Raw genomic sequence first — 14,295 nt, forward strand, 5'->3', positions numbered from 1 at the left:
AGTAACCTCCTGTCCTTTCAAGTGTCTTAGTAACCGAAGAGGCTGGAAATCATCATGCTGTTATTATTATCAATACAAGCATTATCATGGAAACTTTGCTTCCTCTAATCATGCTTCATTTGATAAGTAATCTATGTTCAGTATCAACTTACTATTCAGAGTGCCAAGTCTGAAAGGGACACAAGGGCATCTAATGGAATAAAACCCGAATCTGGATATACACTCTCATCAAAGCAATCCTCTTATTTCAGGTGGTACCACTGCATTAAGGTGGACACACAGATCATACAATTATTTGCCTCAATCTTTCACAAATCCTTGACTTACTAGTTAACTCACAACATTGTGTCTTCCTGGAGGTTAGTAGTATTCTCCAGCTGTCCAATGTGACCACATTACCTGAAATGTTTAGTTTCCCAGAAGGATCCTTTTTCAGGCCTGTAGTAATATTTGCTCTACATACATATGTAAAAAAAATCTGACCAATTCTTTTTTGTTGATGTTGCCATCAACCATTAGGTCTGCTACAAACCAGGCTATAACCACATATAGTAACTTGTAAGCTGGTGTTGACAGCATAGTTTCTCATCCTTGCCTGATTAGTCATCACGTACCTCCAACTATTTTACATCGACTGACCTGATATTCTTCAAGGAACTTTTCTTTTTTCTCAAGCGCTGCTGTGACATCCAAGAAGCAGCAACCTGCTGCTCATTTTCGCAAAAAGTCTCAGCAGGTGTAAACCTACAGAGCCACCCTGCAGTCTGGATAAATCTCTGGTGTTGTGGCCACCTAGATCCATAAAGCTGCAGAGGTGAAAGGCCACTTTAACACCCAGCATGGCCACACTGAGCCTCCAGTCCAGATTCCTGCTTGGATTAGTTCAGGTTGCTAGCTTCAGCAGCCAGAGAGAACACTGCAACATATTAGAAAAACACAGGAATCAACTTCAGTTGCCTCATAACTCACAGCAAGTCTTTGGACAAAGGTATACTCATGTCACTCTTATCATGGGGTGTATATTTTCATTATGGCAAGTTTGAACTGACCGTATTTGTGCACGGGCTAGTTACCTGTAGAGACCTAATGTGTTGCCCTTTCTTCCTTCGCCAGCTTATTGCACCCAAATTACATAAGGTTTACCATGTTAAATGATCCTTGAATGATTGACTGATAGAAAACACAGCAGAATTTCAGCCAGTTCGAACAGGTTCAAACCACACTGACAAGGAAATGAAAGCATGGACGGTGCACAAAGTCATGAGTCAGTAGAACCAGTGTGTGTTAAGTGGCTGCTCACATGTGATTGTGTTATAACAGATGAACGACCTGATCTTAGCTTTTTGTGTTTTATGCCAGCAATGCAGGTCAGGAAGAGAGGGGTCTGTCTCTTGGTTGGTTGGTCGGTCGGTCGGTCTGCACTGAAGCGAGAAATATGAAGAACTGTAGTAGAAATTATGTTTACCTTTTGAATAATGAAAATGGACCCATTTGCAACCCAGCAGTCAAAAAACAGCTGACATGATGGTGATGAAAGGTCAGAGGATCAGTCATTACATTCCCTCCCACCATGAATACCTGTACCACACTGACAAGACACATAAGGTGAACATGTTCAAAATAGTGAGAACTGATGTATTCTATTTTTACCTGTCCTACCATTGTTGAGATGTTTAAGGTAACCAAGACACCATTTAAAAAAAAAAAAAAAAAAATCCTATCAGTTTCAAGTGTAGCCATGTTTCCTGTTACAGCAGAGCTTCACCTCTTCAGTAGCTTCTATACACAAGCAACACTACAAGTAATGATTCCTCAATTACAAGAATTAGCCATATTTTCCTGCCATATCAGATATGGATGAGGTTTAACGCTGCAGATTTATTTAAGGCACAATCATTTTCCATCTGTAGTCGTAGGAGAGCGATGTGACATGATTTCTACAAGCAAACTTTCAGGAGAAGCTAAATACAAAGAAAGATTAATTTGATATTGAAGCAGTTGATGACCTTTTAAATTCAGACTGTGCAGCAAATTGGAGACTTCTGTTGGAACAAATTGTCACCTGCAGCAGTTTTGAAGTACACAAAACTTCCTCATCATAGTAAAATAGGAGCAAATGCCATCCATGAAATTGACAATTAAAAACCGGAGTTGTCATCTCAAGAGCTTTAATCATACATAGAAATTTAGTTCAACAGTACCATTCAATTAGAATGTTTTAGCAGTATGTATATTTAGTGTAAAGAGCATTACGTTTTTTTCCTTTTTCTGATGAGTAATATCCATAAGGATGATAGAAGCTTTCAGAAATACACCAGAGAGAGAGAGAGAGAGAGAGAGAGAGAGAGAAGAGCAGAGAAGAAACTGAGTACATGACTAAGTTGTAACACCTCAGACTACATTTTAAACACCTCAAAAGGCGACATTTATCTGTGGTTTATGTACCAGCATCCATCCTCCATGATGGTTTTTATTTCTTTTTCGTTTTAACTGAAGAGCAGCAGAAACTTGAATGCTTTCAGAAACTTAAGTTACTGTGGCACGTGCCCTGTTTGATCAATGCCCTATAATGGAGAAACTCCCAGCGGTCTTCTGTGACACCTCTTATTGACCTGCTGTAAAAACCTGGTCAGGGTGATTGTTGACACGGCCGCAGAGACAAAAGGAGGAGGGGGTGAGCTGGAGTGGAGGACATTACTGTAATTGAGTGTCATTATAGGCTTGGAAAAAAAAAAAGAAAAAAAAAAAAAAACAACCACATCCATCTATTAACTCATCTTTTAGCCTAGCCATACATCCATCGATCCAAACATCCAACCTATCAGAAAACACCATCATGAAGCATACTGTATGTGCTGTTTGTGCTATCTTAGAAGCGCCACAACAACAATTCCAACCAGCGAAAGTCCCAAGCAAAGAAAAAAACAAACAAAAAAAAAACCCAAAAAAAACCATGTACAAGACAGAAAGTGGAACAGATAATTGGCCAACAAATCCCAGAAGCGATAATTTTTCTGTCCATCCATTCCTTTTAAGAGAAGTTGAGTAACGCCACGTGGATTTGGCAGACAGCTCTCTTCACTGAGCTGCCGTCTTGTTCGGCTCCCCTCTAAAACTTTTGAAGCTGCTTCTTTTGTGGAGTTGGTAAAGAATAAGAAACTTGACTTCCAGAGCTGGTAATGATGGAAGCTGCTGTTGCGGTAGCGTCGTGGCATTAAGTGGGTGCACTCACGTGCAAAGACAGAGACTGTGTGTGGCTTTAAGGCTGGGAGGGAGGCTGCTGTGCTGCTGCTGCATGCTGCGACATAGCTGCCGGGGAGGACATGGACTGGACCATGGGCTGAGCTGGTGGGGGTAGCGGAGGCTGAGCCTGCTGAGCCCCTGAGTGTGTGTTGGGAGAGGGTGGGGGTGTTGGACGTTTGAATTTGTCAGGGCTGGTGCTTCTTCTTGGGGAGGGCCTCTGTTAGAGAGAGAGATAGAAATTGGAAGAAGGCGTGAATAAAATATGCTTATTTTGAGAATACACATGTATACTAGAGCATAATAAAGCAATTACTGCAGCCATTACTGTTTGAGTTACAAACCACTGAAGGACAATATGAATGTGGGTAGTGATGCCATTTTGTAATGTTTCCCCCACTGAGGTAATGTCATGACCTGACAATTGAAAATTCATTCAAAGTTGAAAAGACAACAGAGACAAAAAAAGTGGCTTGGAAAACTTGCGATGGGGCACACAACAACACAGAAGAGACATAAAAAGGATTTAGTGTGGAAGAAAGAGTTTGGGCAAAAGTTTAAAGACAGCTTAAAGACAAGATTGCTCCAGGTATAATATGAAAGTGACCAACTTAAACAAGCGCAACACGAGTTAACAACAAAAATCACAACAGACAGTTCTGATTAGGTCTAATTCTGTATGGAAATTCTTGCATTATTTTTGAGAGTCATCGAGTCCACTACTATGTCCATGTGAAACCTTGGTATCAAAACTGAAGTAACTCCCCCAGGGCATTGCTGACACACTGCATTCACAGGCTAAGGACAAATGGGCAGACTACCTGGAAACCGCCAGCAGTTGTCACAAAGGCAGTAGGAAAGTCTTCAAATGGTTCAGCTTGTAGGAAATATCTTAATCTTACCAAAAGGTATGAATTAGTCAAAGGTGCCTCTCTCAGTCATGGCTCAGATCACATTGACCTGAATAGTAGCTCACTGGCAGTGTTTCCATGAAGATAAGTGAGGGCTGGCATTTCATAAACCCCCCAAGTAACAAGCACGGCCTGGAAAGCTGGGTCACTGGGGACTCTTCGTCAATACTCTTGTTTTTAATCGTGTCTGACTAACAGCAGTGGAGTATGGTATGTTCAAGAAAAAAAATTTTCATGAAGTGATATGTATCTGAGACAGGGACAAATTATACCAGAGAAGTCTATGGTTTATGGCTCAGTCTTTTAATCAAGATCGACAGTGGTGACGGTGTGGGAGTGCAATATGACGGCCAAAGGAAACCAAGCTGAAATTTATTTGAGCTTAGTTAGGTTAAAAGGTCAAAATACCTGTTGGGTCACAAAGGAACATACCCTGACCATTCACTTCAGAAGCAAATGACCCCAATTTATGCTTGACAGGCCTTTTCCCTCTGGGGGTGATGTGGAAATACAGTATATGCATTGACAATTGCACCCTTTAGCATAGTGGCTCTCAAAGTCGGGTAGAGTGACCTCCATGGGTCCTTGTCTAAGTTCTTGGGGTTCCCCTAAGCAAAATGGGTACATAATTTATTTTTTGCTACATTCAGGAGTATTCCAATTTTGAACATATGAATTGTTCTGGCCATGTGTTTCTAACGTTTTCTGTAATAATAGGGAAAATCTTAGCGGAATTTAAAAATATCTATAAATATTTCATTTTCTGTCATTTACTGGTCCTCTGTGCTGACCTGTTATGAATGTACATAGCAGCATTTAAGTCCCTTAAGTGTATTTAAAATGTTTTTTATTTATTGTTTCCATTACCTTGGAACACATTTTGCCTCACCCCCAAGTAAAGCAGAGGACATTTTACAATTTCACAATATAGACTAGGTCAGAACCTTTGTTTCAACTGGTTTTAGCCATTCAATCCTGTCTGCTTCTGATTTATGCATTTTAATAAAACTGGGTTCCCAATTCAGTGATATGTTTTTCTGTTTCTGTTGTCAGACACAGTGACTGAAAAGTGGCCCAACTACATGTCAACTTGAAATGACTGAAGGCTCTTAACACCTCCTGAAATGAAATAGTATTATTATATAACTGGTTAGTATATTAACCAGTTAATTTTGAAAGAGCAACAGACACTTGGAAAACTCCAACACACAGCAAACTGTCCAATGGTGTAGCTTCATGACACAGACCTGCTGTATATCACTCACCTAAATGCCTCAGTCATGTGAATCATTTGTGTTTAAAGTGCTGACATAGATCAGTCCTCCCAAAAGAAATTTATGGAAAAAATGTGTGTTGATTTTTTTTCCTCTATTCTTTTTTAACTTAATCAATCAAAATAGTGATTGGACATATTTAACATAAATATTTAAGCTTTTAGTTGCAGACTCTATCCAGCAAAAGATCCTGGTAAAAATGCACTCCAATGACATCGTGAAAACACTCACGATTTGAGAGATTGGTTAAGGATGTGTGGGTGGATCGTACTTACCGCTACTGCGTGAGAGGAACTTCCATGGACGTGCAGGGCAGGAGTGTTATAGTGGGAGATGGCAGCTCTGGACAGTGTGGCTGGAGGGGTGAAGCCAACTGTGTGGCTGCCATATGAGAGACCTGTGACAGAGCAGGGAGAAAAAGGATGAGAAAGCCGCACATACTGTGGGTACTTTTTTATAATATTATATTTAGATACAAAGTTCAGTAATTTCTCTTCTAAACAGCACCACCTGTGTGGGTCCTTGACTCACAAGTGGATGAATGCAGTCGATTTATACCTGGCTTACAGAAAAGAAAAAATGGCAACACTATGACACTTCAGTTCTGTTATATCACTAAACAAACACTGAGGCGGCGCCTGAGATGTTGCTGAACCGCACCTCGACATAACTCAGTAGACCTTATGTTGCTTTATTTCCTCTGACTTCCAAGGGCTTTAGTATTTATTCTAATTCTCCAACATTGTATCTCCAATGTTCAGCAAGAAATACAGGAACAGATGGACAGAGGTGTCAAAATGTATTTTGATTTCATTTGGGATTAGATTACAGCTTCACTGACCTTTGAGATACTTAACTTGCCAATAAATGCCTGTCCTAGTTTGACACTGAAATATTGGATATTAATGGTAAATTGCTGCCAATAAATTGTATCCACTGTCAAAGAGTGATATTTATTGTGCTAACCATCATTGATGCAATATACATTCTGGAAAGCAGTATTACCTGGGCATTAGCCATTTAAGATTTACTTACCAGGTGATATGGGTCTGCTGGAGCTGGGGGAGGGGGTATAAGGAATGGGGCTGGACACAGTCCTTGCTCGCAATCCCTGTGCAGACATCTCATTGAAGTACCTAGGAAGATAAGGTAAGAAAGATGTGGATGGTAAATTTTGTTCTTTTAAGTTATGTGACTGTAACACAGATCAAGTTGAATTAAACTAAACTATTGCTGATTAGCCTAAATGAAAATGTGCAATATAGGCAGTGCAGGTGTTGAGTGATTAGTGTGCGTGTGTGACACATTATCAAAGCCTCTTGGGTTCAACTCCAGCTTGGGGACCATTGCTGAATTGCCCCCCCTTCTTTCTATTTCCTGTTGGCCTGTCCCACTCACTGTTGTCAGGATAAGAGTAATAAAATAATTAAATAAATAATTAAATAAAATTGTTAACGCTGAGCATTCAAAACATGTATGTTATGATTGCTAAAAACCCAGAGTGGATGTACTGTCCTACAAGAGAGGCTGTAGCATGCCGAAGTTGGAGACAAGATGCATTTCATTTTTTGCATCTCTCCCTTATTTGTTCCTTCATATATATTTTTTTATTCCAAAAGGTGTAGGGCACCTACATCCAATCAGCAGTGTAAATGGCCAAGGGAGCGAAATGCTTCTCCAGAAACATTATGCTCCACTGTACAGGGTAAGCACGGGATTAATTCCCTTTTATTCGTTTGCCCTGATTTACTAAAGGTGCGATTTTGTACCCATGTGTGTTTTGTGTTGTGTTTGCGGATCTGTCATGTCCACATCCTCTACCTCTCGTCATCCATCTCCAGACTGGATTCACTCTCTGACAGTTGTCTGCAAAGAGCCTCCCTGCGCTCCATCTCTCTCTGAAGCTTCCTCTGCAGCCGGATATTCTCCTCCCTCATATGTCGCTCCTCCTCTATGTACTGGGCACGCTTTTCTGTGTCTGGGAGGAAACATGTTTTAATTTTTAATTTTAATTTTTTTTTTATTACAGCAGTTGAGACAGTCACATCCATGCCACAAAATGTCAACATGAACAAAATCATCACTGATAAACAGCAAGTAACAATGGTTGCTCCTGGAAAGGACATGAAGACATTATATCCTCCTAAAACATCCAAAAATAATCCAGGTTGTTTGTGAAGCTCATAAGTGTTCATTAAAAAAAAAAAAAAAAAAAAAAACAACAACAACAACACAGATGACCAAATTAAAAGTAGGGTTGATATTGACCTCTCTTGATGTGATGAAAATGTGAGTGTTTCTTGCTTTTGTCTCATGTCTATGACAGAGCATTAAATGTTGGACTGATGGCTCCCTCTAGTGATTAAGACAAGGCATATTGGGCAGAGAGACACTCCCAGGCAAGAGTTGAAATGAATCCCAATCAAATAATTTTAGTTGTACCTGAAACTGAATCAACACCTGACTGTCGGATAAGTAAATGTAATTGACGTCATGAAAAATGTGTTGCCTGCTGCACTGTCGCAGAGAGACACTCCCATAAAATATGAAAAACTGCTTTCAATGTCTAGACCAGCACAGTTTGCAGTGCAGTGGTGCAATATGGATTCACGGAGAGCAAGATAAATGGAGGGTAAACATTTGTTTAATTTTAAATATCTAATCATCTTCTCAGCATGATAAGATGCAGTTGTAAGTATTTTTGAAAACACCTTCCGAGTTCATTAAAATGGTAAACGTGGATGACACTTGTGTAGAACTTTTCTAGTGCTATCAACCCCTCAGAGCAGATTGCTTAGTGCTTTTCTATCCAACACACAAGTTGGGAATTAAATCCCCAACTGCTACATTACAACCTGCTCTACTTCAAGAGACATAGTCACCTGTATCAGTGAGACAATCATTGTGCTTTGCCTTCCCAAATAGCATCTTGTCTGCATATTACATAAAAAAGATGATTTGCTCCCATTTCAGAATCAAGTCAAATGCAAAGTAGGGGATAATGTTGCTATGAAATAAGACCAATGACAGACTTCAGTGGAGTGAAATTAAATACCTTTTGGGTTTAAAACCTGTCACACATCAAGACAAGCTTTTTGCTAATGTTGGTGTGTTACCACTTCAAAAGCCCTCCTGGTGTAATGTGACCACTGAATGACAAGTAGGTAACCAGGCTGTGACCTGTGTCAACACATGGCCAGAAAGTATCCTGTTCTATCTTTTCCATGTAGAACTACCCGAGCTGAGAGTAGGAGGAATTTGTTCTTTGCTGCTCTTGAAGGCTGGTTTCATCAATCGCATCCTTGATCCATCAAGTCAACATTTGATGGCATCAACCACACCCCCATGGGTCATGTCATAAGTTGAGAGGCTACTTACGCTGCAGCTCTGTGGTGCGCAAGCTTTTCTTAAGCCTCTCCACCTCATTCTTCAGGAAGCGGATATGCCGCATCATGTTCTCTGGCGAGTCTATCTCCATGGAAACATCTCTTGGGGAGGGAGGAGCTGATACAGGCTGGTCCAACTTCTCCTGAAGGATCCTGGTTTAGGGAAAAAACTAATCACACTGACTGTAATTCACCAACTAAAATGATGGCCATTGTTGCAAGCTTTAAAAAATAAAACTTCTGAGATTCTAATTCTTAATTTAGACTTGATCAAAAACATTTTGGCTAAAAAAAAAATGTAAACTTCTGAACTCTTTCAATGCCTCCTTGTTTGCTGCATATTGTGCCTGAAAATGGCTCTGAAATTATGGAAAAGTCATGTTTATAATCCAGACTTTTCCCTCTAAAAACCATTACCCTGAGAATTTGCAATGTACAAATAAAAGCAACTGTTAGTTGATCGCTGTTAATTTTATTCTGCATCATCAATGAAATGGTGACATTTGTTTAGAGGCAGTCATTTTATTTGTGTCCCTTAACTTTTAACTAACAAATAGAAATAGGTACTGACTTGGATTTAAATTGGTCTACGGCCAGAGCCTTTCAAGACTGTAGTATAGTAGTATAGTAACAACTTTATTAGTTAAATTTTCGGCATTGGAAAAATGAAGAAAGGTAATTTTCTATTTATTATAGCCATAATGTTAATGTTTGATTAAGTCTTCGGCTGTTTTGATCATATTTCTGAAGCAGCATTAGCTTTTAAATGTATTCAAGTATGAAAATGGTTGTTAAAAAGTCTTTAATGCAAGGCCAAAGGAGGCAGATTACAAAGTGCCTACCATTTTTAGATACTGAAAGGATTAACACATGAGGTCACTCCACACCTTTTCTCAGCCTCCAGTTTGTCCATACGTTTCCACAGTCTGTTGACCAGGGCTTCTTGTTCCTGCTCTAATGTGTTTTCAAGGTCAATCTTCTCCCGCCTCAACTGAAAAGTAAAGGAGAAGAATGCGATAGAAAAACCTTGACGTTGGTAAACATTCACAGGGCTGCACACAAAAACTGTACTGCAAAACCCAGCTGCAGTACCTATGCTGACACACACAAGAGCCACAATGATAGAAAAACCTATACAGCATGGCCTATGTATAAAGCAAACCTAAAAATTAACTTCCCCATAGTATTTGTGGTGTTACTAGGTTATAGATTTGGTCATAGGACATTTGTTTGAATCTCTATCTGGGCAAGATGCACAGTAGTATACCATAAGCATCACTCTGCAGATGCAATCATGAGTGAAAAACAATGAATGCATACAAGCTCATATGCAGAAATATCTTGTCATAAGAGCATGGAACATTATGGTGTGGGTGTAGGACAGGTCTAACCCAGCCGCAGACCAAAATGTTCTTTCCAGTTAACATTCAGAGGGAAGAATTACGGGTGGTGAAATATTGGCATCTTACACTATTAAAACTGGACACACAAATTCAGGGATATACTATCCCATAATGGATGTTCTTGCTGAACCACATTAAGCATACCTGTTCCAGGGTTAGTTGCTTTGAAATGGTTTCATTCTCCATCTTCTTGATCTTTTTCATGAGCTTATTAACTTGGAACTCCTGCTCCTGCTCCAAGTGCTGCTCCAACTCTGCCTTCTCATGCTGCAGCTAGGATGGACAAGGGGAAGATAACACATGGACAGAGGAAAAGAATGGAGGGGGCCGAGAGCACAAGAAAAGGCTCATGGTGAGTCAGATAAAAACTATTTGATGACCACAGTGAGCAAACACAGTGGTGTCAGATCATCGCATTTAGGTTAGACACGGAGGGTATAGCAAATTCTTCCTGACTCATTGTTAAACTTCCCAAAGGGACAGACTGTGTAAAATAAAGATTTGGCAAACAAAGTAACCACCCCTGGCAGCTGACCAATTTAAAGAAAGGGTGTGGCTCAGTACTGATTCAAAACGGGATAGTTGTGTGATAGATTGTATAAATGATTACTCATTATAGGGAAAGGGATGCAGATCCATTGATGAGGAAACCTGGAGAGGGAAAAATAGCTTCTATTCTTCGAACAAAGACAATGTTCATGCAGTTAAGCATGACAACAAGTTACTAAGTTTTGCCATTATTTTAATTTACAAACTAAAAATCTTAAGCGTTTTGTTACCTCCCTTTAGCAAATACAATTACTAGAAAGTGTAACAGTGGGTTCCACCCCACTGAACTGTGTGGTGAAGTGGTAACTATGCCCAATATATCTTAATTTTCAGCCTCTGGACAACTTGCAGAGATATTTTATTCCACTTATTCTACTACTATTCTACTCTAACTCTGGTTTGTGCGTCCAAAGCCATCTATAAAAAGAACGCTAGCAATGTGTGCATGAGTATAGATACTTTATATAGTGGTAAATATGTGAGAGCCTTTCCTTTAATTTTTCCATAACCTTCAGATGGCTACATTTAAAAAGCCCATTTTCAAAAGTAATGATGGGGAAAACAAATAACCACATTAGCTTAAATTTTCCCTCTTTGATCATAAGTGTAAAGCACATGGCTATGTATATTAACACTAAAACACACACACACAGCATACTGGTTGATGTTAAGCAAAGGCAAGACCAAAAAAAGTGCCAACGAACAATGAACTTAACCAGGGTATGCTGAGGTATTTGCATCTGTGCCTTTCGCATATCAACACATCATTAGTCAGCCTAGAGCTAGCCATTCAAAGTTTGAGACAGTGCATATATGTGCTGTGTGATCTGCAGTTGGAAAAATAAGATGCGGAAAACGGACCGAAGCAAATAACTGACAGACGGGATGAGGGTAATTTGAGTCATTTCGAGTAGCTAACAGCCGCAGTGAAGTCATCCTGAAGTCAGCCAGGCTTTCCAGGCTTCAGGCAAGTACCAGGACGAATGATGATAAAGCACTAGCTGCTGGATACTCATACATGGTGCAGTGTGTACAGGCACTCAGCAAACATATGATGAACTCTCTTTAATTACTTATCCAATTGATAACAAAACATCACTGTCGACTCAATAAAAGTTTAAAGTTCATCAGGCTATTCACCATTGTCCCTGGTACCAACAAGCACAATGAGTGGGGTAAAAACATTTGTCTGTTTTTTGATCTGACTCACTTGCATGAGTTTCCTTGAAAGTTCATTTGTGAGAAATTCCTCCTCCTTCTCATAGTTGACTGCTAAGGTCTCCTTCTCCTTCTGGAGGGCCTGGATCTTCTTGAATAAGGTGTTGCTGATAAATTCTTCCTCCTGCTCTGCTCTTGCTTGCTGTGGTATAGAAAGAAAATTGTCACAGAATCAAAGGCCACAATCACTCAGTTAATTTAAGGTCTTGCACATCAAAGTGTTCTTCAAATTGTGATTTTGACTCTTATCCTGATGACATAACAGCCAGTGCATTTAAGTGTGATGCAAAGATGAACACGACTCAACCGAATCTGCTGCAGTGTGGTCTGTCAGCCAAAAAGGAAGCAGAACATTCCCTAATGACAAGAGATATTGCGGTAATGGGTGACTGACAGTGAGGGTAAGACTGAGGCATGGGTGCATTAAGGAAATATGTTGGGGCAGCTACAACAGCTAGCATTGCAGTGTTGATACCCCCTGCCCTTGTTAGCGCCCATATCAAATAATCCAAGCTCATTCTCCACTGGTCTTAAAGCTAAAGCCTGTTTTGCAAGGCACCGGGGATTTGTCAGTAGTTCAAAACCCAAAAAGAACAACAGAAAAACCAAGCAGCTAGTTCAGCCACCACACATGAGGGTTGGACTGGGTGCAGTGTGGCTGACGTGCCAACATACGAGCCAGGCATTTAGCCGGACCGCTAAGTTTGGCCTTCGCATCTTTTTAAACAGATCGGTTACACGTTTTATGAAGCTGAGGCTGATTAACCGAGCATGAAGAAACATGACGCACTGGTCTCTGCCAGTGCTGCTGCTGGGCTATCTATTTCATCGTCTATAACCGTATCCTGTTGGGCATAGCGTGGTGACAATGTTTAGCAGAGAGTCATCAGCTGGCCATACAGCTAACAGCAGTATGCTAAACTTGCACGGTGTGACTCTCACCGTATTATTTTTTTATTTTCAACGCATTCTAACCTGGCATTAGCCCGTGGGGCTAATGTTAGCCGAGGATCGCGACGGAAAACAAAACAAAGCCAACTAGCTGCCCATCACTGCAACACCACCTAGCAAACGTTAGCCCCACTGGCTAAATTAGCAACATATGCGAGTAACGCTAGCTAGCTAATACTGGGGGAGCAAGCAGAGCACCAACGTTGGAAGTTCATATTCATTCAACCTCTACATGGCACACATTCAGTACCAAGTCTATGATGACAATTGGGCCTCAAACAGACAACACTAGCCCCAGTTAACTCACTGACAAATACATTATAATAAGTAGCGTGAGGATAGCACGTAGCTAGTTAGCCAGCCGCTGTTACTCACAATGGTGACGCTAGCTTTGCGGAGGTCCCGATTCTCCTCCTGCAGGGCTTTGCACTTGAGTTTGAACGTCTCCAGCTCAATCTTAAGAACTTTGTTCTCCTGCTGCAGGGAGGCGAGGCGGTTCGTTAGCTCCTCCAGACGAAACTGTGAAATGACTATGCTCGGTTTGCCCGAATTGGAGGCGGAGGACGACATCGGGGTGGCCGAGCTGCTCCCCGCTCCGTCCGTGTCGCTCTCGCTTGCGCTGTCCGCCATGGCTGTGCGACAGTGTGGAGCAGAGGAGACGGCGGCGGCGGCGTTTGAGGGGCGCACGCAGCGGACTGGCACACCGTGTGACCTTGCTGACGCGTACCGGCGCAGCGCCACCGCCAGGACGTCTCCGGCATCAAACACGGCACTCGTGACAAATCTGCGATTGATCCACATCATCTCCGCAACAAGAGACTGCATCCGAGATGTGGGCCGCTCCCCCCTGATGGAGTTTAACTGAAGCTGACACGACACTGTAAGACAATATATAACGCTTGACTTCACTTTATCCACCTGCCTTTTACGTGCTGTCTGTTCCCCTAGCTGATCTGTGTTTGGTGAAAATTAGAAAAAGAATGAGTGAGAATGAGAAAAAGATGATGTGAGTTGGGTCCCAGAGGAAGAACTCCCTCCATGATTTCATAGTCTGGTCATGAGGATGATGTGCAAAGTGTATTCCACTTGACTGGATAGTAAATCTAGATTTTAACAATTAGTACAACAGCACTACAAATGAGTGTTATTATTATTTGCTTTTCAACAAAAATCACAGATGTCTTCATCAGCCGCTGTTGTTGACAGCCTAATCATATGACATATGAAGAAGCAGCCCAAGTGCACTTCAGCAAAGAATAATCTCATAGCTCTTATTGAAGGACAGTTTCCGTTATGCTACGACTACCCTCCCCCCACCTTTACTTACATAATAAAATAGCTTCAAGGACACAAAGACCAGAAC

At 41.0% G+C, this 14,295-nt stretch overlaps 1 protein-coding gene across 1 annotated transcript; it reads right to left on the reverse strand.

The window, feature by feature from the left end:
• Window positions 1-1,878: 1,878 nt before the first annotated feature.
• Window positions 1,879-13,654, reverse strand: LOC115055289 (coiled-coil domain-containing protein 6). The gene is made up of 9 exons (XM_029520989.1): window positions 13,308-13,654; window positions 11,974-12,123; window positions 10,359-10,487; window positions 9,699-9,802; window positions 8,804-8,964; window positions 7,247-7,403; window positions 6,461-6,561; window positions 5,701-5,822; window positions 1,879-3,460 (listed from the first exon to the last, which is right to left on the reverse strand). Exons 1-9 carry the CDS (start codon window positions 13,560-13,562, stop codon window positions 3,260-3,262), a joined length of 1,380 nt encoding a protein of 459 aa, XP_029376849.1. The 5' UTR covers window positions 13,563-13,654; the 3' UTR covers window positions 1,879-3,259.
• Between the last annotated feature and the right edge of the window lie 641 nt (window positions 13,655-14,295).

This window comes from Echeneis naucrates, chromosome 15 (assembly GCF_900963305.1).
Source record: "Echeneis naucrates chromosome 15, fEcheNa1.1, whole genome shotgun sequence".
Classification (NCBI taxonomy): Eukaryota; Metazoa; Chordata; class Actinopteri; order Carangiformes; family Echeneidae; genus Echeneis; species Echeneis naucrates.

Excerpts from the sequence above, each read along its gene's own strand:
- LOC115055289 (XM_029520989.1), bottom strand. The coding sequence starts at position 13,562 with ATGGCGGACAGCGCAAGCGAGAGCGACACGGACGGAGCGGGGAGCAGC. Across the intron at positions 7,404-8,803 it reads GCGCACCACAGAGCTGCAGC|ACACAGAAAAGCGTGCCCAG; the intron begins GTAAGTAGCCTC and ends GTTTCCTCCCAG. Across the intron at positions 6,562-7,246 it reads CTGGAGATGGATGACGAGAG|GTACTTCAATGAGATGTCTG; the intron begins GTAGAGGATGTG and ends TTATCTTCCTAG.